The sequence below is a fragment of the Astatotilapia calliptera genome, chromosome 4 (genome assembly GCF_964374335.1).
Source record: "Astatotilapia calliptera chromosome 4, fAstCal68.1, whole genome shotgun sequence".
NCBI classification, from domain to species: Eukaryota; Metazoa; Chordata; class Actinopteri; order Cichliformes; family Cichlidae; genus Astatotilapia; species Astatotilapia calliptera.
Genome location: NC_137425.1, coordinates 28,584,260 through 28,611,462, shown reverse-complemented (window position 1 = coordinate 28,611,462; position 27,203 = coordinate 28,584,260). Strand labels below are relative to the sequence as shown.

The window sequence follows — 27,203 nt, the reverse complement described above, 5'->3', positions numbered from 1 at the left end:
CCAGCAACCTTCCGATTACAAGGCGAACTCCCAACTCTTGAGCCACGATCACCCCTAGGTGGAACAGGACGAGCACTGCCAGATCCCTAGGTATACTTGGTGCAGAGTCCTAGGTTTCTTCTGGTACATAACAATGTCCGGCCTCATGTGGCAAGAGTATGCAGGCAACTGCTGGAGAATGAAGGAGTTGATACCAGTGAATGCCCCCCATGCTATGTTTCAGTCCATTCGACACCACCAGGTTGCATCTCAGACTTGCCCAAATCCAAATCTGGAAGAAGGTCCTCCAGGACACCATGCATCATCTCATTGGGGGCCATAAAAATACAGAGTGTCATTTTGATACTGCAATAACACATTAGCTAGTCCATGAAATTATTAATTTTGAGGATGATTTTTATTTTAGATGTGATGAGATCTCATGTGTTTTTTAATTTGTTCTTTTCATTTTTTCATTTTTTGAGATTGTATTTTTGAAGTTTAAGTAATTGTTGTTTTTTCATGACATTACACATATTGCAGTTTACATTACAGTAAAACTGAAAATAAAATTGATCACATTATATTGGCACCTGTCAAAACATGGGGTATAATGAGAAAAAAGACTGTCTTTTGGGTATGCAGTGGTTAGTACCTACTACAAATGGTCCAACAAAAGGCAACTGGTCAGCCGGTGCTAGGGCCATACAGTATTTGTCGCATGCTCAATTATGCGGGTAGAAAGCATTAGAAAACAGTGTAAGCTCCTGCATATGGCTCTACATAGAAGCACACTGTTCTGAGTTTCAGTGAAGATGCTGTACACTGTATGCTGAAAAACTAGTACGATCAACCAATTCCCAACTTCAGGTGTGATACCTGATATCACAGGACAAATTGACATCTGGCTTATCGGAGAATTAAGAAAGCGGATCCAGCTGTTCTCCTATAGCCCAGCATGAGTAGAGAACTCTTTTTTTTTTCCTCTTGTACTTTCCCATTGTAGTGTACATTTCAGTGGTTTTTCTGTAATGCAACCGTTCTCTGACTTGTATCCCCATGTGATGTCTGTGTTGTGTGTGTAAGGTCGGGGGGCGGGTTCATTCCACTGCAGGGCAACCTGCCACTGCATGTGGCGAATAAAATTTGAACTTGAACTTTAATGTTGCTTTAATGTTATGAATGACTGATTTAAGTTATATCACTTTGACAAAAAAGTGCCATGTTGTGTGTGATGTTGGAATTCTTGTGTGCAACTCAAGGTGGAAGATTTGATTGTGAAGTGGAGACAGAAGGGAAAACCTGTAGCGGGAATTGTAATTGAACCGATTCAGGCCGAAGGCGGCGATAACCACGCCTCGCCAGACTTCTTCCGAAGACTGCGCAATATTGCACGCAAGGTAAGACACTAGCTTTAAAGACAGACTGGTTTGTATGTGGGAGTTAATCATAATAAAAAAAAATTGGGGGCTTTTTTTCTAGACTTACAGTGTTTTAATGTTGCTAAAATATTTTTAAAGATATGTATAGATATGTCCATGGGAATCATAAAGGGGTGCAGGAAGAGCAGGAACTGAAAATGGTCTCAAAAATATGTATACAGTTTCTTTGATAATGTTGTGGAAAGGGCCCACATGAGAAACTGGGACCATTTTGGAGGGCTGCACCAATAAGCTGAATTTAATATTCTGCTCAATATTAATGTGATATATTTATACACTGCTACTGGGAAGAGGAGATGATACAATTAAAAATGCAATGTTGGTGTTGTGTAATAACAACACCAAGATTTGATTCCATTTTAACTAACATTCCCCAAAACAATTGTGAATAAAGGTGATCATCACCAAGGGAGGATCTGTATCTGGATTTGTTCAACTTCATTACCCACAGTGTTTGTTTTGTTTTGGAGTTTAGTTTGTACATTTGTTCCAGTCACATCAACAGCAATAGCTGCAGTATCTGCCTTCCATTCTGTATCTGAAGTCACTGGAATGTCCTTGCCTTTCTTTTCACAATTTCTGCTCTCAGGTCCTACACTGTAGCCTCTGTCATAGCAGTCAGTAAGTTGCAAAGTGCGACAAACTGTGTGACTGAGTGCTCATGCCCTTATGAAATTATCCATTTTACTTATAATACCAAAAACATGGTTAATTTTCAGCACTGACCAACACAACACATCCTTATGCACAATACAATGCAAAATAACAATTTAGGTTCAGGGTTTATTTTAGTCACTTTATCTTGGATCTGCTTTAAAGGTCCAACATTTTTCCCTGTTGTGTCAGCGTGTCCTATTTCACCCTGTCCAAGCATGCAGTTACCTCTGTGATTGAAGCATTCCCTGTCATGGTCTTTTTCATTGAACCCTTGTTAATCCACGTACAGAGAGTGGTAACTGAGCTGTGTCTCGGACATCACAGCTCTCATCCAGAACCAAGGAGAAAAAGTCAAGATTGTCTGCTTTGGAGTTCAGAGATTCAAAATTTCTGGCAGAGGTATACTGAGTATATTTGCTTCCCCCCTCAGCATGGCTGTGCTTTTCATGTGGATGAGGTCCAGACTGGTGGCGGAGGCACAGGAAAGTTTTGGGCCCATGAGCACTGGGGTATGGACGACCCTGCTGACGTTGTCTCTTTCAGCAAGAAGCTTCTGAGTGGGGGTTACTACCACAAGGATGAATTACAGGCAGACAAGGTTTGACATTTTTATGTCTGTTTTTCTACAATAATTTTAAATTTTAAATTCCAACTTATTTGTTTTTTGTAAGTTCTACATTACATTAGTTTTGTAATGGGCTCAGGAGGAATAGCAGGTCATCTACTAATCGAAAGGTTGGTGGTTCAATCCCCGGATGCTCCTGTCTGCATGCCAAATACCCTTGGGCATTAATTCCAACCTCAAGTTGCTCTCCTGGACTATACATGTGAATTTTAGATAGAAAGAACTTGCATAGAAAAAGCATAGAAATAAGTGCCTATGTGATTAGATGAATGAGGCTTTTAGTGCTCAGGCAGAGGAGAAAAGCACCACATAAGATTTAGAATCAGCTAACCAATAAAAGTTAGCTTAGTTTTAAAGGAAATGAGTTTAAACATTTTAGTGTGGGAGTGGCTTCCTGCAGAGGTGGAAATAGAAGAGGCACCACATCCAGCAATATTACATGTCACAGTTAAAAGATTCTGTCTCACAAAAAAGCAGTTGTGAAAGTCTGTTGTTGTTATTCTTCATAATATTAATAGTTTTTATAACTTTAATAATAGGAATATCATTTCAATTTTACAAATTGAATGTTTATCTGAATGATTTGGCAGTCAGTTTTGGTGTGTTGTGACACAATTCTTTTCTGGTAGTTTTCATCTTTGTTGCCATGATGCAGACACATAAATGTTTCTACACTGATATACAGCCTGTCGAGAGTGCTGGTGCATCACAGGGGTTCCTGCCCAGTGTCAGCTGAAACAGGAATCAGCCCCCTTCCCTACCCATTTTGATAAGTTTTAGCTGTTCTTTTTATTTTAGGTTTTTACTACCCAGTATCCAGTGTTTTGTTCTTGTGCTTTCCGCAGCCCTACCGCATCTTTAACACATGGATGGGTGACCCGTCAAAGAACTTGTTCCTTTCTGAGGTTCTCAATGTGATTCGGAGAGAAAATCTTCTGGAGCAAGTGACCCGCTCTGGCAAAGCTTTGCTGAATGGCCTCTATGAGCTACAGGTACTGTTTTTTTTTGTTGTTTTTTTTAATTAACTTGGTCCAAACTCGTGGCCGTTCATGTTTGAAAACCTGCCTTAACTAAAACTGCCCGTGGAGCAGAAGTGAGTCCACCTCACCTGCGCGGCATCGCAATCATACCTACAATCATACCTTGCTAGTTTCAAAATCTGTACCGGGTCCTGTATTTGTGGTTCTTGTCGTTTGTGTGTGCCTGCGAGCTGCCAAGCTGCGGCCGATTGTGTACGGCAACCGGAGTAATAATAAAATGCTGAAAAACATGGAAACGTGGTTGCGCTGTGCCTCTTATCTGCCACAAACTGTATTTTGTATTTACTCATGTTGTCTTTTTCTAATACAAAAATTTGTTTGATCTGAAACATGTAAGTGTGAGAGACAGAGAATGGAGGCAGTAGCATTTAAAAAAAATATTATTAGCTTTTAAGTTTCAAGTTAGTACATCACTTCAAAATTCTTTGGTTGTTAATCATTGACCTGAATATTTTTGCTGGTTTTTAAGCTTACTAACTGAGCGTAATGCTGCATTTGAATGCTTTGAATGGTCGTGATCATAAATTACGTGGCTTTTTTCCGCAGGCTCAGTACCCCAGCATACTGAGTCGAGCCCGAGGACAGGGGACGTTCTGTGCCATTGATGCCTGTGATGATGCCACACGTGACAGGATCATGCTCAAGGCCAGAGACAAAGGTATAAAGCATATCAATATATGGTGTTTTTCTTTTTTATGATGGCTCCTTTGGTTCAGTTTTGCACTCATGGAGATCATGGAAGGCAAGTTTATGATATTTGCAAAACTAGACAATAATGAGGATAATCCTTTGGCTTAGCAAAGCCAAAGGGGTAAAGAAATTTACGATGTTGTCATTTCTGTTAGCAGTAACCTTAACTTATCTTTAATATAGCTGAAACTAATCAGCGAAGTCATCAAAGGAATCATATTTGAAAGTGCTAGATATCTGTCTGATATCTCTGTAAAAAACAATTATTGTTGTTCCATTTTGTTTCGTTGGCAGGCGTCCTCCTCGGGGGCTGTGGGGATCGCACAATCAGATTCCGCCCAGCTCTGGTTTTCAAGGAGTATCATGTGAACCTCTTCCTCAATATTTTTAATGATGTGTTGGCGCAGCACAAATAGATCCTTTCCAAAATCCTTCTAAAAATATACAATCCTGAGTTAAATCAGAATGGGGGAAAACGTAACTCTGGACAGTTTAAGAAAAGAGAAGCACAATCTAAACAAAATAAAATTCAACTAGCCCTGAGCTACAGCTAAAAGAAGGCTAGTTGTAGTAAATGCAAATTTTGTAGAATGTTCATGTTTCTGAAAATTAAATCTGTTAAAATAAGCCTAGAATCTTTTTAAATAAAGATTCATTTCTGTTCATGTACATGTATTCAAGTCTGGTTGAAGTTACTTTTTCCTGGAAAACAACTACTTAAAGAAAACAGTTAAACAATTTGTCTTTGTACAGAAATGTTGGCCAGTCTGCTCTGGAGATGATGAGACATCACACAGCTGTATTTTCCAAAATCTCGCCATTATAACTTATACTGAAGTATTTCATTTCACATTCACATAAAAAAGTGTTGGTTTTTACGTCAAATTAAAGTGCTCTCTAAAGCTAACGTTAGTTGTTTTTTGTGGCACTGTTCTGCTTAATTTCTGGAATCGGGAAACATAAAGTTAGCTTTATTCTTAATCTGGCCTAAAAACACTCTTGTTTTGAATATTACCAGGGAAAATATCCCTAATATGTAAAACATTAAACCTTTTTACATTTATGAATTGAGATATATGAGATTCATAAGTACGACTGCACATGTGGTTGTAATTCTGTAACAATTACTATAGCAATAAACACAATAAATGTCTTAACTCCTAATGAACTTTAGTTGTTGACTCATAGTGTTGCATAAAGCTGCTTTTAGTGCTCAAATGCAAGAGTCGCCTCACTGCATACATTCATCCTGCCACGCACCTATCCTGGATACAGAGTACAGTGTCAGTGCTGACTCTCTGTATGAACACAATCAATCTAAACTGTCCGTTAAAACTGTCCATAATGTTATGACTATTGTGTTGCTCTTAATAGTAATAAACTTGAAATGATGTAGCCAAGAAAATGTGACTCTTAAATAGACCATGAAAATGTCATAGATAATTTAGTGCCTGCATGTTATTTCAGTGTAACATTTTTTATGCCCTCTGCTCAAATGAGAGCCTTGGTAACACCATTTACTTTACTCTTAAAGAAAAAGAGCTTCATTGTTGCTGCTTGACATTTTATGGAAATATGGTTACATTTTGTTTTCAAGACTCTTGTTTTTGATTTCATTTAATACTTTTTATTTGTGACATTAGGGTGTACTTTGCTTTACTCTGTGTCACCTGGGATAGGCTCGAGACCGATGTCATCCTATTTGGGTTTTAAGTACATTACACTTTGCATAAAACCATTTCTGAGTCTGACACATGACAAACAAGATAATGTGCTCACAGTCATTGATTCAAAATAACATATTAAAAAGTTAAAGCATAAACACTTTAGCAAATACTAAACCCGTACAATCATTATGCTACTATCTACACTGTTTACACATAGAACGAAACAGACCCAAGTAAAAGTTTACTGTAGCTAGATAAGCTATTTTGTTAAGGGGGAGTTGAACTTAACGCACAGGTCTATTACAGAGGGTGGTCAAAAGCACACATTAGTTTCAATGTGAAGCTGAAATAAATTACCAAATAACTTTAAAGCTGAAATTCTTTTGACATATTTGGCATTTTAATTTTTTAAAGTCTGCTTCTGTAGTAGCAAATGTTCCATGCAGTTTTTAGGCAAGTGTTAGGAATGTGATTCATGTCTTTTCTAATTATGTCTTTATTGTTTACCTATTAGAACGAAATACAAATAAACAATATTTCTTCTCCTTTTTTACATTTACGTTGCATAAATTTTACCCCTCTTAATGTAGTGAATTAAAAAACAGTTCACAGGGTCAGATCATCATCCTACACTTAATACTGAACATACATGAAGGTTGGGTTGTAGGGTGTCTCCTAATATGATGGTGATTTAGACAATGGTGCCTGTCTTCTTGTTGTCAGGCATTATATGGAGGATCTGTGATAATCTTAAAAAAAAAACCATTTACACTAAATACTTGCACTTGTGATTTAATATTGATGGTCATTGATGTAATTATTATAGATTGTTGTCTATAAAATATTCTGTCCATGTACTGTGATTAATAAAGTTTTGAGAAACTTGAGTTTTTGTTTCTGTTGAAAGGTTTTTGACCTAATAAAAATCATAGAACTGTAAATGGACTGATAGGTTATGGTATTCAGCTAGGTGTCATTCAAATCTGAAAAAACAAAGAAAGAAAAAAAAAAAACGTGCCCCTCAGAATTATTTTTCATTTTAAATGTGCAAAAACTTTTAAAAGGGAACTCACAGCTTAAAATATGCCACCAGCTCCAAAAATAATAATCATTTAAGGTTGAATTATACTAAATACTTAAAGTTTTATTTAACTGTGTTATATACGCTATGACACTAATCCTATATTACACTGAATTTCTGTACTCAATATATACTAACAAAGTGCTATCATTTAAAGTGTCATATTTTATTTTCTACAGGTGAAACTCGAAAAAATTACAATATCATGCAAACGTTCATTTATTTCAGTAATTCGACTTAAAAGGTGAAAGTATTATAATTGTTACAGTCTTGATGGTTATGGCTTACAGCTTATGAAATCCCCAAATTCAAAAGCTCAGAAAATTACATGAAATCAATAAAACAAGAATTTTAAATACAGAAATGTCGGACCTCTGAAAAGTATAATCATGCATATGTTTGGGTCCCTTTTGCATGAATTACTGCCTCAGTGCGGCGTGGCGTGGACACTCTCAGCCCGTGGCACTGCTGACGTGTTATGTGAGCAGCCTTCAGCTCTTCTGCATTGTTCGGTCTCATGTCTCTCATCGTTCTCTTGGCAATGCGCCATAAATTCTCTGTGGGGTTCAGATTAGACGAGTTTGCTGGCCAATAAGCATCGTAATCCCATGGTCATTGAACCAGGTTTTGGTACTTCTGGTAGTGTGGGCAGGTGCCAAGTCTTGCTGGGAAATGAAGTCAGCATCTCCATAAAGCTCGTCTGCAGAAGGAAGCATGAAGTGCTCCAAAATGTCCGGGTAGATGGCTGCGTTTACTCTGGACTTAAAAGCACACTATCACTCACTATGTGTTAATAGACCTCTCTGCATTGAATCATACTTGTTATTAATTTCTGGCTCTCTTCCGTAGCATGTCTTCTATCCTGTCACCCCAACCGGTCGCAGCAGATGGAGTTTTTCCTTCCCACTGTCCACAAAGTGCTTGCTCATAGAGGGTCATATGATTGTTGGGTTTTTCTCTGTATGTATTATTGTAGGGTCTTTCTTACAATATAAAGCGCCTTGAGGCGACTGTTGTGATTTGGCGCTATATAAATAAAACTCAATTGAATTGAATTGGATCAGCACCAGCAGATGACATGACTTCCCAAATCAGCACAGACTGTGGAAACTTCACGCTGGACTTCAAGCATCTTGGACCTTTCCATTCTTTCTCCAGACTCTGGAATCTTGGTTTCCAAATCAGGTGCAAAATTTGCTCTCATCAGAAAAGAGGACTGAGCAACAGATCAGTTCTTTTTTCTTTAAGACGTTTCTGACATTGTTTGCTGTTCAGGAGTTGCTTGACAAGAGGAATATGACATTTGAAGCCCATGTCCAGGATCTGTCTGTGTGTGGCTGCTCTTGATGCACTGATGTCCAACTTCTTTTGCAATTACCGTTTGAGGTTTCCTCCTTATGGAGGCTGTCAGTGATGGTTTTCTGGTACAACTGTCATGTCAGCAGCCTTCCCCATGATTGTGACTCCTACTGGACCAGACTGAGAGACCATTTAAAGGCTCGTGAATCATTTGCACCATTTGCAGGTTATTAGATTAATTAGCTGATTAGAGAGTGACACTTTGAGCCTAAAATATTGAACCTTTACACAATATTCACATTTTCTGACCTTTTGAATTTGGGGTTTTCATAAGCTGTAAATCATAACCCTCAAAATTATAACAAATAAAGGCTTGAAATATCTCGCTATGCATGTAATGCATCTATATGATATATTAGTTTCACCTCTTAAGTTGAATTACTGAAATCAATGATTTTTGCATGGTATTGTAATTTTTCGAGTTTCACCTGTAGCAGCCTAAGTTTGTCTAACATGATCGTTTTCTTTTTTGTTTGTTTGTTTTTGTTTTTTTCGTGCACGCGCGCACTACGCGTACTGTCATATGTCTCCCTAACCACTTCCGGGAAATAGGGCGTATGTGAACCACATGACGATCCCTCGCCTCGATTCCTCGACGGGAGCGAATGATGGTTATTACGTGGACCGTTTGCATGACAACGTGGCGGTAAGAAGCCAATAAGAACTTGCCTTGAAACGTTTCCCTCCCGCCCCGCCTCCATACTTATTATTGGTTAGAGTTTTCTTTAAGGCACTGATGATTGGATAGCTGTGTATCTAAACCCGCCCAATTGCCATTGTTATTTAAAGTTAGCGTTTGCCAACGCGGACTGTTTCTGGAGTGACCCTCTACCTGTATATTGTAAAAAGTGGCGCAACAAAGCTGGTGAGTTCATCTTTTTCTTGCATGTAAAAAGTGATGTGTGGTGTATGACAGAGCTTTTGTGTATTTATTCTATCAGAACTTTAAAAATGAATTTCAATGTTAAGAGAGCGAGAAAGTGATTATGGATGCTTTTACCTCATGATGACATGAATCGTTTACTGTGATTTGACGCTGCGGATACCAGATTTTTCTTTTTTCATCAGTGTCAATAATGCATTGTTGCTCCTGAACTATTGAGCTTGCAGACGACTTTTAAAGCAAAGAAATAAACAAGAATGACCAGCTCAGAAAAAATGCTGGGAAAAGACTGAAGAACTCAAATTGTATGTCAGTAAAATGAGTTGTACTTATTTTGTTGAATGAAGTACAGTCTTCAAATGTTGTTGGTTCTTCGTTGTCTCCTATTCATTTATATCCCTGTGCATTTATAAATATCATATATATATATATATATATATATATATATATATATATATATATATATATATATATATATATATATATATATATATATATATATATATATTGCAACTTTCAGCTATTGTGTTTTATTCCTTGAGTAGTGTACGTGTGTTTTGTAATAGTGTATTGTGTGTTATACTTTGTGCTGTGTTCTCTCATATGGTCTGTGCTCTCCATGTGAATTTGACTTTTTGTCTTCTCTTCACCCCCTGAAGTCAGTTATGATGCTGCTGAATTCATTAGCATCGCTCTACTTCCTGGCCGCTGTTGCCTTTGCTGTGCCTGCTCAGGAGAAGCGCATCCATCACCAGCCTGATCTGAGTGACCACGCCCATGATGATGCTCACAGTTTCCAGTATGACCATGAGGCCTTCCTGGGTAAAGAAGAGGCCAAGACCTTTGACCAGCTGACTCCTGAGGAGAGCAAAGATAGATTAGCGTAAGTTGGACATACTATCACAGATTTTCTAAACTATCCAGTTCTGCCTCAGGGGCGGCTCTAGAGAAATCTTATTCTGATTTCCATGGTGTGGCGAAAAATAAAAGCCATTTCTTCACACATATGCATGTGTTAAATTCCCTAATATGTATTACATATATTACATGGTAAAATACATCAAATGCAGTAAGTATGCACATGTTTTGTATAAAACGTGTATACTTACTTAGTCTGTAACTTTCTTAATGGTTTTAAACCAAATAATGAAACATTTCAGTTACATGAAAAAATATAATTTTGACTTAATTTACTGTATAAATAAAAATACGTACGTATAAAATTCAGAAAGATACACAATATGAGGTGGATACAAGTCTAACTTAAGTTTTACACTCACATTCACCTAAATATACACAAAATGTCAGAAATCTGCACTGTCATGAACAAATGGATGATTTTTCACCAGATATTTAAACCTAATTTTTCATAATTTATTGACTTTAAATTTATATTCAATGTAAATTGTAGCTAGGCTCTAAGGCATAAAACTAGGCTGATACTAATGTGTTAATCTAACTGGAGCTTTCGATTCTGTGTAATAATGAATGAATGACAAACTTATAGCTGTTCTGTCTAAGTATGCTCCATTTCAGAATTTTTACCATTCGATGAAAGTACCCTGAGACGATTAAAGAATGTGCCTCTAGTCAAAATGTAATTCCCATTTCAAAAAACAGTTACAGAATCTCTAATACTGTATCTAATATCTAATATGTTACAGTCCATGACAAAGTGGCTACAATAATTTGGTTGAATCTAATAAAGAAGCATGAAGCTTGCATGTTTTCTTTATGCCTCCATGGGTACTCCAGCTTCCTCTCACAGTCGAAAGACGTCAGTGTTTATAATCCAGTGTTATTTGAATTTTGTCATGGGTGTAACATACTGTATTGGTGAATGTAGCCTGTGGTCTAAAGCATTTCAGCACTTAGTAAGACTCATTACCCAGTTCAGACTAGAATTTCACATACTCCACATTGACTAGAGCCCAAATAGGACAGTTGGATATAAAAATTAGCATTTGATACAATAGTCTGGACACTAGACATAATCATGACTTGAAACTTCTCCATCTCCCTTCACAGGAAGATAGTGGACCGTATCGACACTGACAAGGATGGCTACGTCAGCCACGGAGAGCTGCATTATTGGATCAAACACCGACAGAGGAGGTACATCGAGGAAAATGTTAACAAACACTGGAAGGACTACGACAAGAACCAAGATGACAAGATAAGCTGGGAGGAGTATAAAAACACCACCTATGGCTACTATCTGGGTGTGTGTGAAACCTTAATAGTTCGATTTTTATTCTTTTCCTTTTTTCCCTATTTGATCAAATTTCCATAATCTCCTTTTCTGCCTGTTCCGCTTTTTGCTTTTAGTATCACCATAATAGTGGAAAATAAATGTTTTAATTACAGTAGAGACTAACATTGATTTCTGTAAACGGCACAGTGGATGAAGGGCGCAGTGTTATTTAGCAAGTGGAAATGCAAATGATTCAAATTTCTAGAGTTAGGATTATTCCAACGCAAGTTCCATCCAAAGCCCAATCACTCGATCACTGATTGTTTTCTCTCAAAGTGAAGATTTACTTGTGTTTCCTAAAGTTTCTTAAAGTAGAGGCAGAGCCTTCAGCTATGAGACCTCTCTACTATACAACTAGCTCTAAGTATTTAGAAATATGCTGGGAAACATGTCACCCCTTTTCACTTCCTTTGTGTTTATACACCACTACTGCTTGTCATTAAATTTGGCCTTTTCTTTCCCATAGTTTGAGTTTTGTGTGCTTTACTACTTTTCTGTTTCTCGTCAACCAAGTGCCAGTGGATTGTCCACACCCAAAAGACAATGATGTGCTGAAAATGAATCTTTTCTTTTCTTAGGAGAGGAGTTTGATGATATTGATGACAAGGAGACTTATAAGTCCATGCTCAAAAGAGATGAAAGGCGCTTTAAGACGGCTGACCGAGACAGTGACGGCATTGCCACACATGAGGAGTTCACTGCCTTCCTTCACCCTGAGGAGTTTGATTACATGAAAGATTTGGTAATTCAGGTAAAGCCTACTACTGATTACCGGGATGTAAATGTAAATGGGGCAAATTGTGTCTATCACTGGATTTTTAATTGTGAAAACTGAATGATATTCTTATGCAGGAAACTGTGGAGGACATTGATAAGAATGGGGACGGGAAGATCAACTTGGAAGAATACATCGGTAGGTTACTTACTTGACCATTTGAGCAGCTACTCTCTGCACTGGAGGCTGTCAGTCCTAAATGTGTGTATTATTCTTGTTTCACAGGTGATATGTACACAGCCGAGGATGGGGAAAGTGAGCCTGACTGGGTCCAGACAGAGAAGAAACATTTCTCGGAGATCAGGGATACCAATAAGGTAAAAGATCCTTAGTTCTTCAAAATGAAACAGATTTTTTTCATTAAGAAAAATAATACCTATAAACACAGTTATGGTACCAATTTGACATAAACCCATAAAAGTAAAAGGATTCGTTTCAGCCTCAAAAAAAATGGTCACATTGCTTACATTGAGATAATTGTTGATGTGAATTGGTACTATATAGATAAAATGGAACAGGCAATGGCTACATTGCTATAACCACTAGCATTTTCCAAGGTTTTTGGGTTGGTCCAACTTTAAGAAGCTGCTACTCCTGGTAGCAGATTCTCAGTGCCACTTAGGAGGTTTTAGACTGTTACGGTTACTTTTAAATGTTCTCTCTGTGTTTAGGATGGGTACCTGGATGCTGACGAAGTAGGACAGTGGGTTTTGCCTGGAGAGGTTGACCATGCTGACAATGAAGCCAAACATTTGATCCACGAGACAGACACTGACAAGGTAGACTAATCGTTGTTTAAATTCTAAATTCTTTTAATTCTGGTAGCTTTTTTTCTGGCTTTATTTTGACATTAAAAACCAGAGCAATTACGTTTATTTACCAGTTCATTTTTCCAACAATGTAGGTGTAGCCGACGAAAATACAGCACTTTATTTGGTCCGTCATGAAAAATAGTGGCAGCTGCCAAACATATTTCCATGTAAACAATAGCATTGTGCAAAATTCTTGAGCCCCTTCTTATATCCGTGTATTTTGTTTCCAAGACTTTCTTGTACATGTTAAAGGTGGTGTTGAACAATACTTCTTCAGGCTTCCTGAAGGTCTTTCAAAGTTTGTCTTTGAAAATGATCAGGTACAAAGACTGGGTTTAAAATGATTGAAAAAGTGGAAAGGTGATTGTCAAAAGCTGTCCTTAAGGAAGAGAAACAGGGGAAACCAAAGTAGTATAATTAAAAGCTAGTGGCAATTCAATTTATTTATACAGAGCCAAATCACAACAACAGTCGCCTCAAGTCACTATATAATCAACAACCAACCCCCTATGAGCAAGCACTTTGGCGACAGTGGGAAGGAAAAACTCCCTTTTAACAGATAGAAACCTCCGGCAGAACCAGGCTCAGTGAGGGGCGGGGCCATCTGCTGCGACCGGTTGGGGAGAGAGAAAGAAGACAGGATAAAAGACATACTGCGGAAGAGAGCCAACAACAGGTCTGAATGATGAACCCAAATTTGAAATGATTGATTCAAGGTGTTGTCAGTATGTGTGGAGGAGATCAAGAGAGAGGTAAAACAGTGAATAGCCATCTGTAAAACACAGCTGATAGTCTGTTATGGTTTCAGAATGAATATGAGCCAGTGGTGTTAACAATCTTGTCAAACTTGGTGAAATAATGAACAGTCAAGTTTTGATCTGCCATGCATTTTGGAAAGTGTGATGGCAACAGCTTCATTTTCCAGCATGACAGCGATCACAAACACACTGCATACCTGAATAGAAAAAAAACACACAATGGAGGCCTATCAGTATCAGTGGACTGGCCTCCCCAGAGCCCAGACATTAACATTAAAGAAGCAGTGTAGGATTGTCTTGATAGAGAACACAACATCAAAAGAAGAAGTTTGGAATCTCCTTCAGGAAGCCTGGAGAATCGCTGCTTAAAGAAATGACAAGAAAACTTGCTTGAGAGTGTTAAGTTTCTTTTGAAGAATAAATGACTTGCAGACTAGAACTGTACAGTCTGTTTTTACCTGTATATGCTGTACAGAGTGATTTTGTATGCTCCCCTAACCCCTAACCCTTGTACAGGGTGTATCGAAAAGCTATAGACCAAAGTAATGGATTTAGAAGCTTGAACTAAATTTTAAAATTCATAGTTACACATGATGTTTTAGATACAAATCAGTTTTATTTATAAGGCACCAAATGACAACAAGAGTTGGAATTTATTTTAAACAGTAAAGACCCTACAATAATACAATGCAAAAGTTACAATGTTCACAAGTACTCAGTGCGTCCCCATTAGTGTCCCCTTGGGAAGACCATATGATAGTCTTACTCGTGTCATACTTTTGCAGGCATGTCTGGAGTCATTGTTACTCCTATGCTACCTACTGACAACCATGTGATACCCTCAAACCCCCTCTTTCTAACAGTACATATTACAATCATTACTGGTGAACGTTTGTGCAATTCAAGCACTTTGAAGTTGGTTTAATTCTTTTTGATCATTTCCATGTATTTTGAATTTTTAAATAAATTGCTGCACCTGTTTCCCTTTACTTTTTCCAGCAAAATATAAAGAATGAGCGGTGGCTCAAGACCTTTGTACAGTACTGTAATAAGTATAAGAGTTCCAGCATTTTGGAGAGTTCGGTCAACACAGCGCTAACTTAAAATCACTTGTCTTTGAAATAATTGTGTTAATTTTGGATTAATTATTAACAAGCTTCTTTCTGTCTCTTGCTTTCTTCATTACTCCTTCTTTTCCTTCTCTCACTCAAACTACTAAATCAATGAAACCAATGGATGGAATCTGGTGACCAAACAACAGGATGAGAGAATAACCAAGAAGGAGATTCTAGCCAACTGGAACATGTTTGTGGGCAGTCAGGCTACCAATTATGGTGAAGACTTAACGAAGAAGCACGATGAACTTTGATGAAAATGTAGCTATGGGGATATCAGAGTAGGTGTGGGACTTGGGTCTGGATTATGCTGTTTTAGTTGTGTAATCAATAATGTTCTTATAACAAGCAGCATGTCAAAATTTGCTATCAAATGTTTGTCTGAGTGTGTGGATGGGAGGGTGTGGGAGAGATTAAAGTCTTCTTTTTCTACAATTGTACTTATTATTCTTTAGTCACATTATGATTTAAATTATTACAAATATAATTGTCAGAGTTGTTCTCGAATTGTGTAAGATATGTTGCTGGTTTCTGCCTTTTTCGTGATTAAGTTTAGAGTTGCAGTGTGTAAAGGTAGAGTGTTCGCCCCATGTTTGGGGGTTGGGGGTTCAAATCCACCGAATGGCTACCCTGAAGTACCCCTGAGCAAGGTACCGTCCCTACACACTGCTCCCCGGGGGCTGGATTGGTGGCTGCCTACTGCTTCACTGAGTGAATGGGTTAAATGCAGAGAGTAATTTCCCTACAGGGGATTTATAAAGTATACAAAAAACATATTACTGCTAGATGACAGTAAGTTGCAGATTGTAGTCAACTGAATTATTTGTGTATAATCCTAGCTACGGTGGCTGCTGCAGGACAAATTCACATCCATTACAAACAGATGCATTCCTCTGGAGAGGGACATGCTGAAATTATGACTTATAATTTTACAGTATTATGGTATCAAACTGTTTTCTGTAGTGTACAGTTTAAGCTAAGTAGTCTTCAACACGGCAGATGACTATGTCATGAACATTAAAGTGCACTGGCTTATTTCAATAAATGCCATTCAGTAATAAGCAGCTTAGAAAAAAGTGTCAAAGTGTTTAATGTATTTCTTTGCAAAAGACAATACAGTGAAGTGAGGAAGCATGGCAACTAGCTCCACCAAGGGTTAAATACTTTGGCACAAAAACCAGTATTGCTCTTTCTTATTGTTTCTACACATACTTCCCTACTAAAGACTATTTGCTACTGTATTGATGTACAGTAATAACCCCCCCACCCCCAACTATCTATGAAAGAGCAAGACCGATTCACTGTCAGTAGTAACAGTGAAATTGCCTGTCAGTTAAAAGCAAATATAAACATGTTCTCAAAAGAGATTTAGTTGAAAGAAATAGAATGCATACATACTCTAAATCTTGTGTCATATTTGCACGTCATGAAGATTGAGATTTTGCTCCAGATCGACTTCACAGCATCACACAGCTGGCGCAGATTTGTCAGCTGTACATCCAAATTTCCCCTTCTACCAAATACCAAAGGTGTTCTGCTCTAAGTGAGATCTGAGGACTGGAGTATACTGGAGTATATTGGAGTACAGCATTTATCCAGGTCCATTTGTAGCCTCAGTTTCCTGTTCTTAGCTGGTTGATCTGCTTTAAGGTGCAGTTGAGTGAGCGGTGAGAACTGACGTTCGCTGGATATTTCCTCTTTTTTAGACCATTCTTCATAAACCTGAGAGTTGGGAGAGCACCCTGTCTGGCATCAACAATCGCCACATTCAAAATCACATAAATCATATTCTACCCCATTGTGATTCTTAGGCTGACTTGGCCATGTCCACCTGCCTAAATGCTTTGTGTTGTTGACATGAGATTGGCCAACTGGTTATTTGCTTTAACAAACAGTTGAACAGGCATTACCAAATAAAGTGGCTGTTGAATGTATGTCATGTGACAGCAATATACATATACACTCGTGGCTCAAGAGTTGGGAGTTCGCCTTGTAATCGGAAGGTTGCCGGTTCGAGCCCCGGCTTGGACAGTCTCGGTCAGTGTGTCCTTGGGCAAGACACTTCACCCGTTGCCTACTGGTGGTGGTCAGAGGGCCCGGTGGCGCCAGTGTCCGGCAGCCTCGCCTCTGTCAGTGCGCCCCAGGGTGGCTGTGGCTACATTGTAGCTTGCCATCACCAGTGTGTGAATGTGTGTGTGAATGGGTGGATGACAGGTTGTGTAAAGCGCTTTGGGGTCCTTAGGGACTAGAAAAGCGCTATACAAATACAGGCCATTTACCATTTTTACACTTGGACAATCGAGTAGTTGTGCTATATTCTCAGATTGTATACAGTTTTTTTCTCATGCATATAGTTTCAAACGTATCATTTTGCTTTTCTCAATTTCAGCAATTTTGTGAATTTTAAATAGATCTTTGAGATTTCATAATGTCCCGACCAATTCTACACAGCAGTGAAAAGAAAAATCAAGTCCAAACAAAAACACTGAAAGGAAGCCTTTTGGAATAACGTGCAGGATATGCTTTGCTAAAACTAAAATGTATTATTTGGGAACAGATGAGGTGATGCTTGTTTTGCATTAGTTTTTAATGTGTGTTGATTTGCAACATGAATTCGCATCCTTTGCCTTAATACTGAAAAAAACAAAACACAGGAACAGAGCGCTGCACAGTGAAGTTTCAAACTGAGCCTCCGCGGATATCTGGAAATGCTAATGTATCTCTCTGTACTGTAACATAATTATAACAATGTTCAAACAATCATATCTAATGAAGCGCTTGGTCAGTACACATTGTAAAAATGATTAGCCTACAAACATAATTTGTTCTAAAGTAAAGATTTTACTGTTAGACTCCATAAGAATATAAAGTATTCAGTTCAATTCAAATTGCGTCAAGCATCCCTCTACTTTGCTCATCAGGATGGCCGTCTGAGTCTACCTGAGATACTTGACAAGATGGACTTCATCAAGACCAGTACAATGACCGACTATGGAGGGATGAGGGTGGATGGCCGTGATGAACTGTGACTTCAGTTTGGTCCCATATACAAATGTTTTACACAAAAATCTATGACTTGTGAATATTTTCTTATCTGAATTGATTCATCCTATACAAATTTAAAACACTTAAGGCCACACTTATCTTACAAAACTGACTCATCTTTAAACTGGGGTACATGTTTATTAGTAATACATTTTTATTCATAATTCAATTCTTTAAATTTTGTATACATTTTCTGAGCTACAGTGAGTGTTACAAGAAACTACTGTTTGAGTTTCTACAGAGTTTCATCTACTTTTTAGCCTTAGCAGGGCATACTCTCTTACTGCTTTCTCCACTTCACCCGAGGAAAGCGTGGGAAGTGGGGGTGTGGTACTGTGGTACTATGGAGACTGCAGGTTTGGACACAGCCCAGTTGACTGATTCACTAACATACACACAGTGACAAAAATGTCAAGAAAGCATGTTTCAAAGTAAGAACATTACTGTGCATATCTAAGTGAATGAGGCCCGATGTGAAGATCTCCATCATGAACAGTGAAGCAGCTCAAATTTAAACAACAACAGATCTGCTTAGAACAGGACTTCATGCATGTTTAGAGCACCCACTCAAGTTTGTCAGACAATGCATTGGATTGTAAATTTCATCTATGATATGAACACAATAAAAACATTGAGACTAAACTTACCTGTAGTCCATAAAAGCTGAAAAAATGTAAATACACTGGTACTTGTACATTTCTGCTCTGACTACTCAAAGCACTTTTCCTACAACACACACACTTTCATACAGCATATTTATGCACATCCTTACACTCGGCTAAGCATCAGGAGCAATTTGGAGATCAAAGACACTAAAGTGTGTGGACCACTAACCTTCTGATTAGTTCACAACCTGCGGTGCCTCCTGAGCACAAAATAAATCAAACCAAATAATAATAGTATGGATTTAAGCCTTAAATGCTGATTTATTTAAAGGAAATTGTTGACATTAATCTGTAAGAAACATTTGGATGGCAGTTTCAGCAAATCTGTGTTGTACAGTCAGCGGAAGCATTTTCCAGCAAAATAAAAATACATTCAGGAGGAAATACTGTCAAGCAAAAAGTCATAAGACATTATAAAGTAAGTTAGAAAGTTACAGAATGAGCACCACTGTGGAGTCTTCGGTCGCCTCACGCTTGCATCACTGGACGAGCCTCTTTGGCCGTGAGGTCAATCCCAGAACCTGCAAAGCCGGTTCCACCCTTTCAAAACACAAAGGACCACAGTACAGTTAAAGAGAGAAAAAGTCTCTGCTCCTCAAAAGTCAGCTTTCAAACAGCGAACCACGTTTTCTGTGTCTGCCAGGTTGCAGCATGACACCTCTGATTTCTGAGTGACAGCAACAGAATTCATAACATTGGGATGAGTGTTCAAAAATAAACATTTGAAATCCTTTTTAAAAAAAAAACTGTTAGAATTATTTTTCACATACCCTCTGCAGTGGAATAATGTCTTTTTCAGAAAGTTTGTCTCCCGTCAGAGGATCAGTCATGTCCTTTCTGATCAACTTCTCCACACACTCCTGCGTCACCACAGCGCCCCTGAACACAGGACACATGTCACATAGGGCTGTGCGATATGACCAAAATCTCATATCCCGATATAAGACATCTATCATCCCGATAACGATATAAATCACAAAAATGTAACATTTTCTGAAAGTTCTGCGAATCTCGGGCAGCTCGACTTGCGTGAAGTGTTTCCAGCTGGGTGTCGTGTAGCTGGAGTCGAGTGTTTTAACCGATGCATGAAACTATACATTTTTAGACATAAGTTGTAACGGCCGCTTATTACACTTAGTATTTATTACACGGCGTGCTGCGGGGAAAAGCCTGTTCTAACGTTTGAGTCTAAGGTTTATTTTTTAGCACCTGACGGCTCTTTTTTGCTTCTCATCTGTAAATACTCTGCATACTCTTTCACGTGATTCAATTTATTTTGAAAAGTCTCAACAGGATCTTGAGCTTTATTCTGAAAGGTTTATGTGGAAAATAAACAAGCGGACACGTAATGGTTTTACCGTCGTTGTTGCTAACGACAACACATAAAAACAGGTGCTTGTCCGTCCTTAGCGTGGTTATATTATAAGAGAAAGAGAGAACTTTAAGAAATGAATATAGCCACTACAGTGACCATCAAAACGATGAAAAGAGTTTATTTTGCGACACCACGAAACAAACGATAGTGTAAAATGAAACGATAGATGTTTTTATATCGTCATCCGATATATATGGTTATATCGAACAGCCCTAATGTTACATATCCCCTCACACTCCAGAGAACATTGGACCCCATTTACTAACATTAGGGTGGAAATGATTTTATCCTGTGCAAAACATACATTTGTGTTCAAAATTTCTGTCTGATTTATGAAAGACGCGTAGCAGCTGATTCTGTTGTAACTCGGAATCGTTCGTAACCAGCAGCCATGTGAAAACTCCACACAATTTGCACACTGCCCTGCCCACATTTCTCGATATAAAGAAACACGTTGACAATGTTGTAGGAGAGAAGCCTGACTGTAGAAAATGGAATAACAGGAACCCGAGGTTTAAGGAGAAAGAAGTACAAACGCACGGTCTGTCATGGTCAAGAGAGAGCTGAGTGTTAAAACCAAAGTGTTCAATGATCCCCCAGACAAGCAGATTTATGAAAAACCCTTATAGACGAGGGACGGAGGTTGCTGAGGACAGGTGGGACTGGGCTTACTGGTATTAATTTGTACTAGTAAAAGTAATTTTAAAGACTTGTGCTCTAATTCTCAAGACAGCCAGGCTGTCATTTGTTGGTACGCATGGTCAGAGGGACTTCTAAATTTGTTCATAAACAAATACAGGTGGCACTCACGATGGTCGAAGAACAGCACAGGGAACACTGTTGCCCAAGACGTCTTTGGTCACTGTACATATGTACCTGTCCTGGAAAGAAATGACAAAATTATACAGCCTCAAGACAAAGTGAAGTTACCAGACTGATTACTCACAGAATTTTCATCTAAGACACAAAACAACTTGACTTAACCAATAACACACACAGCTGTTAAAAGGAGCTGCCATAGAGAAAGCTAACATCTTCCTGTGTGAATCTTCTAATTCAAATTCTGACTACACCTGCTTTGTTTATTCTTCAATTTAAATAACTTGTATTCACAGCTACAAAGAAGCGTGTAATGTAATGTTTTAGAAAAACATGCTAACAGCTACCAAGTCTGAGGGCTTGCATATATGAGATAAAATTTCTGATGCTCTAAGCCTGACAATCTATTTCTGTGTGCTGAGTAAACTGACCTGGCGGGTGAGCAGGGCAACTCGATCCAGACTTGGGTCCAAGGGGGTGAAACGCACTGTGATAAGCTCATTCATCTTAATGGGTTTTCCAGACATTGGACATAACACAGTCTTGCTCTGACAGATGTTAGAGATGGACAGAAAAGTGCAGCCATTACAAAATTATGCCATTACATTTTTAATAACTACTTCCCATAAATACTCAAATTTAGCAGTAAATATATTTGAGTAAGCGTAGTCACTAAGCTGTAGGAACTCTGTGACACCCTAAGATGTTTCCACATGATCATGATGTCAGGTCAACCTGACATTGGCCTCTGAAAGAGGGTCAACATCAAAAAGAGGAACGCAGAGTAAACATTCATACACTAAAACACTGACTAATAAAGTAAACAGGTAAACCTGGCAAACACACACAAATCTGGCCCACTTGTGCTCCAAGGTCTATTACACCAGCATTTTTAAGTAATTTCATGGCGGGTAGTTAACAAAGAGGTGTTCCTGTTTCTCTTTCTGTTTAAAAAAAAAACAACAAAAAAACCCAGTGTAGCTCAACTCCTTCCTCGGCATGAGAAACATCATCAGTCACTCACTGGTTTCTTGAGAGCAGTGGGCTTGGCCTCTGGTGTCAGTGAGGGAATCCAAAAACTGGGCAGGCTCTGGCTGGAACTTGCAGCTGTGGCAGCACTGGATAATTCTCCAGGGCTGCTCTGTGTCCCGTCCTTCTCACTTCCAATGTTCTTACCTGAAAAAAAGAAAAAAGCAGTTTTGACAGAATTGTATTCATTATAAAAAATGTCTTAAAAAGAGTTTGGGTGCATTAAAACAACACAAGTGACGACAGCAGCAGCCATAGCGCAGAGTCTGTGGGGTAGAGTCTGAGCTTTGGTTCCCTCTTGTGGCCAACATCGTAAGGTATATTTTGACAGTCATGCACGCACCAGATGTGAAGGGGTTGATAGGTTTAGATACAATGCTGTTCTCCTTTGTTTTAAACCTCTCCACTCTCTCTCGCTCTTCTGACTTGGACTCAAGTTGGTTGCTGCTCCTCTGCGCCTGCTTCTGTTTCTCATACGCCTGAAGAAATCAAGGAAGAAAATAAAGCCAAGCACTCACAGTTCTAGACAAGAGGCCATTATTTCTTAGAGAAAGCTCTTTCATATGTGTTGGCTGCAGTGTAGATTTTATGTTGTTTGTTTCATTGTTTACAGGAGTGACTATGAAGCAAGTTCAACATATCCAAGCTCTGTTTGGATTAGCTGGCTTAGCAAAGCCTAAAAAACCCAGTCGCAATGGCGCTCATCAACCTTCTTTTTTAAGTGCGCTCTTTCAGGGTCTGTGTGCACTTGTATAAAAAGTCATTTAACTTTTGTCCTGCACAAAATGCATCAACAGTTAATATTTTAAATAGAGTTTTTTTATGCTATATGCTGTGTAACATGTACAGCTGAACATTAGAGCTCTGAAACTTTAAACTTTAAAATTTACTCATTGTCTTCTGGTCTGATGTGGAAATCACCTTATTGCCAAAGTCAAATTCAACTTTCTACTCAGTATTTTTGGTATTAAATATCAAACAAGCTCTGTTAATTCTGTCTAATCAAAAATATCAAACATTTTCTACATCACCAAATGAATACATGTAGATTCCAGTGACAAATAGCACACAGCTCGGTCTGCATGGCTTTCTTCTTCAGTGTTAGTTACCCCGATGATTAAGCCTTGATTCATAAAACAACCCCATGGTGTTTAGCTGTGGACGTGACTGTCCAAGCACCTGTGAGGAGTTAAGAACAGTTAAGTGAGTTACTTACTTTCATCTTTTTGGCAATCTGTGTCTTTTGGTGAAGAATATATTCAAGAATGGCCTGTTTTTCATAGAGGTATCCATCTGGACTGGTCACACAAACAGAAACATGACAGTGTTACACATATGCTAACATTAGATCGTATGCTTTAATGTGTGTGTGTTTATTAGAGCTTATTATAATTACTCATAGTTCAATTAAATATGATTAATAACTAATTAAAAATATATAAAGCTTGGGAGCTCAGGTCTATTTGTCAGAAACTGTAGAATGCTGTGGCACAGAACTTGACCACTAGGTGAAGTCTCCTGACCTGTAATAAGATGGAGTTGGTGTGTGTTTGCTGATCACTTGCAAGACTGCACGACTGCCAAACAAGCATGATGCCAGATCTGTTTGACCTGGCTAACTGTGGTAACTGGTTGATACCAAGGCTCCCTGGATTAGACGGACTAATTTCGTTTAAATTACAAAGGAAAAATCTTACAGTCTGATGTCTACAGTGAAAGAATCTGGTTGTTTTTTTGTGCTGTGGAGTCATTCTGCTGACGATGGTTTGGATTCATTTGTCCTATTATAAGAATAGGTCACTTGCAGTAAAGCCTTATTCACAAAAATACTACGCAGATCTGGTGCACAAACCCACCATTTCAAATGCTTTTGTTACTAGTTTTTGACATTGTTGACATGTTTTAAACCTGCCACTACTGTGTTGCTTTTTGAGAACTTTTAGCCAAATTCACTTTGTTCTATTTATTTAAGTTCATTTTAACTGACTTCCTGTTTTAAAAGGTCTGGCAGTAATCAGGCCTGGTGTCACTAGGAGGGGAAATTACTTTTCCACGTAAGGCCAGGCTGGCTCGGAGAGACCCCCCCTCCAGAATGAAATCATTTAAAAGTTGAATATGTTAATATCAACTCTGGAGCTCCACAGGATTGCAAACACAGTTGTATTAAAGAATGACGGCTCCCCCTACAGACCTGTCACAGCAGCTCCTCCTGTTCTATTGCAAGTAGTTCACAATTTGCTCTGTAGCTAATAAAAAAAGCCGTGCAGAGTGTTGTTGTTAAATCAGTTCAGAACATTATACACATCCTGTACTATGTCACTGACACAGCCTCTTGCCTGTAGCTATCCATAAATATAATTTAGAATTCGTCTCCACCAAGAAACCACCTGATCACTCTGCTCCTCTCTGTCAGATGCTAGAGGTCTATAAAAACCAAACACCTAAAGACTACAGAACCACGTGACGTAAAAGAACTGAATTCATTAAAGAAACTGCGTAGTATGATCTAAGGTTCATTATAAATAAATTCATGAATGTATTCATTTATTAAGGCTGTTGAGAGTTTATATAAAATGAAAATTCCTTCCACATTTTTATATATAAAGGATAAAGGAATACCACTCTATTCAAAATTCTACTGTAATTATTCAGTTAGTGATGAACTGATCCCCTGTGTGCAGGTGTTTGTGTGTTGGAGTAAAAAACATACGTGACAACAGGATCCCGACAGGGCTGCAGGGACAGGCAGCAGCAGTCAAAGTCTTTGACTGCATCTCTGCCAAGTCGAACACTTTGCGTCCCGTAACCAGAGGCCGCTGAGCAGGATCAGAGTTACATAATGACATGACTAGAGATTATACAGAAAATCATGTCCTCTTTCTGACCGGACTAATCTGAGAGAACAAAGACAAGAACTCGCAGCACTGAGGATGTCTCACCTGTATCCTTCTTCTTCTCGTGGTATGTGTAGACAGCTCCAGCTGTGCAGTTCTTTCCATGGCGAGTCATTGTCCTTCGGGTTTTTTCTAATTTAAATGACAAAATTCATAATTTGTCTCATATTTGGGAAACTATTTTGTTACAGCTGATGATATAAGCAGAGATATCTAACATTAGCTGTTATGCTAACATTAGCTGTTATTTCAAACTTCGAAAACACACTGCCAAACCAAACGATTGAAAAGAGGGCAACAGATAAAAAGAAACAAAAAGGCCAGTTGGGACTAAAAAAGTTTTACAAGCAAATTATTATTACCAGATCCGCTTAACAATCTTTTCTTAACGCAGACTACAGCCACACGCACTTCTTCCTCGTTGTATTTTCTTTTGTTCTTCTTCTCCGCGTTACTCGAACACTGGTGAGTGACCAGAAAACCACCCAAAAATGACACTAGCGCCGCCATGTGGAATGGAGTGGAATAGAATTTCTCAAGAAACAAAAATAACACACACAGACAGACACACTAAGGAAACCCCTCCTATGCTCTCAATCAAATTTGTCTGTCTTAGAATTTTGTTAATGTTCTTTTGTACTACAGCAAGTTAAAAAAAAAAGAACAAATTTAACTTCAATTTAAGTAGGCTCTTGATCCTCTGCTATCTTTCTCATATATCTGTGTAAGCTCTCAGTCATCCAGGTTTAAGGAGTCTGATATTGAACAATCTTGGTGTTTTTCTTTACTTGTTTTTATGGAGATTTCCCCCAAAACAATGATTAATCACTAATCACTTAATAACTATTGATAGACTGGTCTAATAAGTGGCCTTATTGAGAACTATGCATAGCTTGTCCTTATTTCACCAAACACGGTTACCAAGATGTGGCGATAGATAATTTTTTTTTTAAAAGCCACTAGGTGTCGCTATGGATGAGGGTGTCAGACTGTTTCAAAACCTCAATCCAAGTCCTGCACAGCTGCATAGAAAAGCCTCGCTTTGCCCATCCCTACTCGTGTGTTACTTCCATCATTAAGGATTTTTTTTTTAAATTTCCATTAATTAGTGTCCATTACTCAGTTTTTGCCATTATAAACTTCAAGCACTCCACTGTAACATTATCAGATGATCCTCTCTACTGGTCCTCTTGAATTTCCCCCATCCTTTATCAACATCATATTTTATATCTATATATATCCATGCAACAAAAAAAACAAACAACTTCTCTGTTACCTTTACACAGTTCTTTTTTCTTTTTTCTTTTTTGTGTTTAATTTAATATGTACAGTTGATTAAATATGTAGTGAAAAAATAATGTTATCCATTTATGGACTTTTCTCTACATGATGTAGAGTTGTTGTTAATATTATAATGCTGTGCTGCCCACCACAGTTAAAACGTGTATTCTCCCCACATAGGCCATATCTATGTCCCTTCTCATAGTTAGGGCACTTACATTTTTTTTAGTTTTAAGTTTTCTTCTGCACACTAAAGCTACACATCCATAATTTTAGCACTGAAAAGAAGGAGCCTATCTGCAAAGCTCAAAAATCTTATTTTAACTTTGTCTGGAACACAGACTTTGAAAGTCCAAAAGGACAGACAAACTATTAAGTCAGTTTTCAAGTAAGCAAAAAGTTCTAAACAAGAAAACACACTCTGGAAACTATCTGAAATAAAACTGAATAAATAAGGTACCTGATGTAATATCACACTCACCTTGAACCCATCCGTCACACCTTACCACTGTGTTGTTGTCCTCAAAAGTGACCTACACTGGCCTCACATCTTCAAATATTTCTCAGTTACTCCTGACTTCTGTATGCACACAGTTTCTCTCTTGGTACCTGACCATCTGCTTTCTCTAGATCTACAAGGACACAGTGCAACTACTCCTGACCTTCTCTACACTTCTTCAACACTCAAAGCAAATATTGCATCTGTAGAGTTCTTTCTCTCTATGAACTGCTGCTCACTTGTCATCAGCTCCATTCGTAATCAAGCTTCAACTTTAACTTTTTTTAAATTTGGGGTAGCTGTAGCTCGGGTGTAGAGCAGGTCACCTATGAATCAGAAGCTTGGTGTGATCCCAGTCTGCTCCAGCATGCGTGCCAAAAAAGTTGCTCTCTGATGCAGCCACCGGAGTATGAATGTGTGTGAATGTGAATGAGGAAAGTTGTGTAAAGTGCTTTGAGT

The 27,203-nt window shown here is 38.4% G+C and overlaps 3 protein-coding genes across 4 annotated transcripts in view; 2 read left to right on the top strand and 1 right to left on the bottom strand.

Annotated features, from left to right (window-relative positions):
• abat (4-aminobutyrate aminotransferase) overlaps positions 1-5,597 on the top strand; it is a 29,669-nt gene extending 24,072 nt beyond the window's left edge. The window contains exons 12-16 of the mRNA XM_080301020.1: positions 1,242-1,379; positions 2,509-2,676; positions 3,549-3,695; positions 4,290-4,401; positions 4,728-5,597. Coding sequence (XP_080157146.1) covers positions 1,242-1,379; positions 2,509-2,676; positions 3,549-3,695; positions 4,290-4,401; positions 4,728-4,849 — 687 coding nt within the window. The 3' untranslated portion in view covers positions 4,850-5,597. The remainder of the gene's footprint in view (positions 1-1,241; positions 1,380-2,508; positions 2,677-3,548; positions 3,696-4,289; positions 4,402-4,727) is intronic.
• Positions 5,598-9,265: 3,668 nt separating this feature from the next.
• Positions 9,266-18,820, top strand: rcn3 (reticulocalbin 3, EF-hand calcium binding domain). 2 transcript variants are annotated; one of them, XM_026165897.2, is made up of 8 exons: positions 9,266-9,405; positions 10,083-10,306; positions 11,452-11,645; positions 12,256-12,428; positions 12,530-12,590; positions 12,678-12,769; positions 13,124-13,231; positions 18,059-18,820. In XM_026165897.2, the coding sequence occupies exons 2-8, from the start codon at positions 10,089-10,091 to the stop codon at positions 18,164-18,166; spliced, it is 954 nt and encodes a 317-aa protein (XP_026021682.1). In that variant the 5' UTR covers positions 9,266-9,405; positions 10,083-10,088; the 3' UTR covers positions 18,167-18,820. The 2 variants fall into 2 exon arrangements, with proteins under 2 accessions (XP_026021682.1, XP_026021681.1); XM_026165896.2 differs by lacking the exon at positions 18,059-18,820 and adding an exon at positions 15,284-15,572.
• nosip (nitric oxide synthase interacting protein) lies at positions 18,301-25,489 on the bottom strand. The gene is made up of 10 exons (XM_026165894.2): positions 25,327-25,489; positions 25,010-25,096; positions 24,781-24,886; positions 23,287-23,368; positions 22,414-22,549; positions 22,066-22,217; positions 21,473-21,589; positions 21,033-21,103; positions 19,618-19,726; positions 18,301-19,387 (listed from the first exon to the last, which is right to left on the bottom strand). The coding sequence occupies exons 1-10, from the start codon at positions 25,472-25,474 to the stop codon at positions 19,316-19,318; spliced, it is 1,080 nt and encodes a 359-aa protein (XP_026021679.2). The 5' UTR covers positions 25,475-25,489; the 3' UTR covers positions 18,301-19,315.
• Between the last annotated feature and the right edge of the window lie 1,714 nt (positions 25,490-27,203).

Coding starts and splice junctions, on each gene's coding strand:
- rcn3 (XM_026165897.2), top strand. CDS start 10,089: ATGATGCTGCTGAATTCATTAGCATCGCTCTACTTCCTGGCCGCTGTT. Junction 10,307..11,451: donor GAGAGCAAAGATAGATTAGC/GTAAGTTGGACA, acceptor CTCCCTTCACAG/GAAGATAGTGGACCGTATCG. Junction 11,646..12,255: donor CACCTATGGCTACTATCTGG/GTGTGTGTGAAA, acceptor TTCTTTTCTTAG/GAGAGGAGTTTGATGATATT.
- nosip (XM_026165894.2), bottom strand. CDS start 25,474: ATGGCGGCGCTAGTGTCATTTTTGGGTGGTTTTCTGGTCACTCACCAG. Junction 21,590..22,065: donor CCACTGCTCTCAAGAAACCA/GTGAGTGACTGA, acceptor AACATCTGTCAG/AGCAAGACTGTGTTATGTCC. Junction 19,727..21,032: donor TGTGCTGTTCTTCGACCATC/GTGAGTGCCACC, acceptor TCCTGTGTTCAG/GGGCGCTGTGGTGACGCAGG.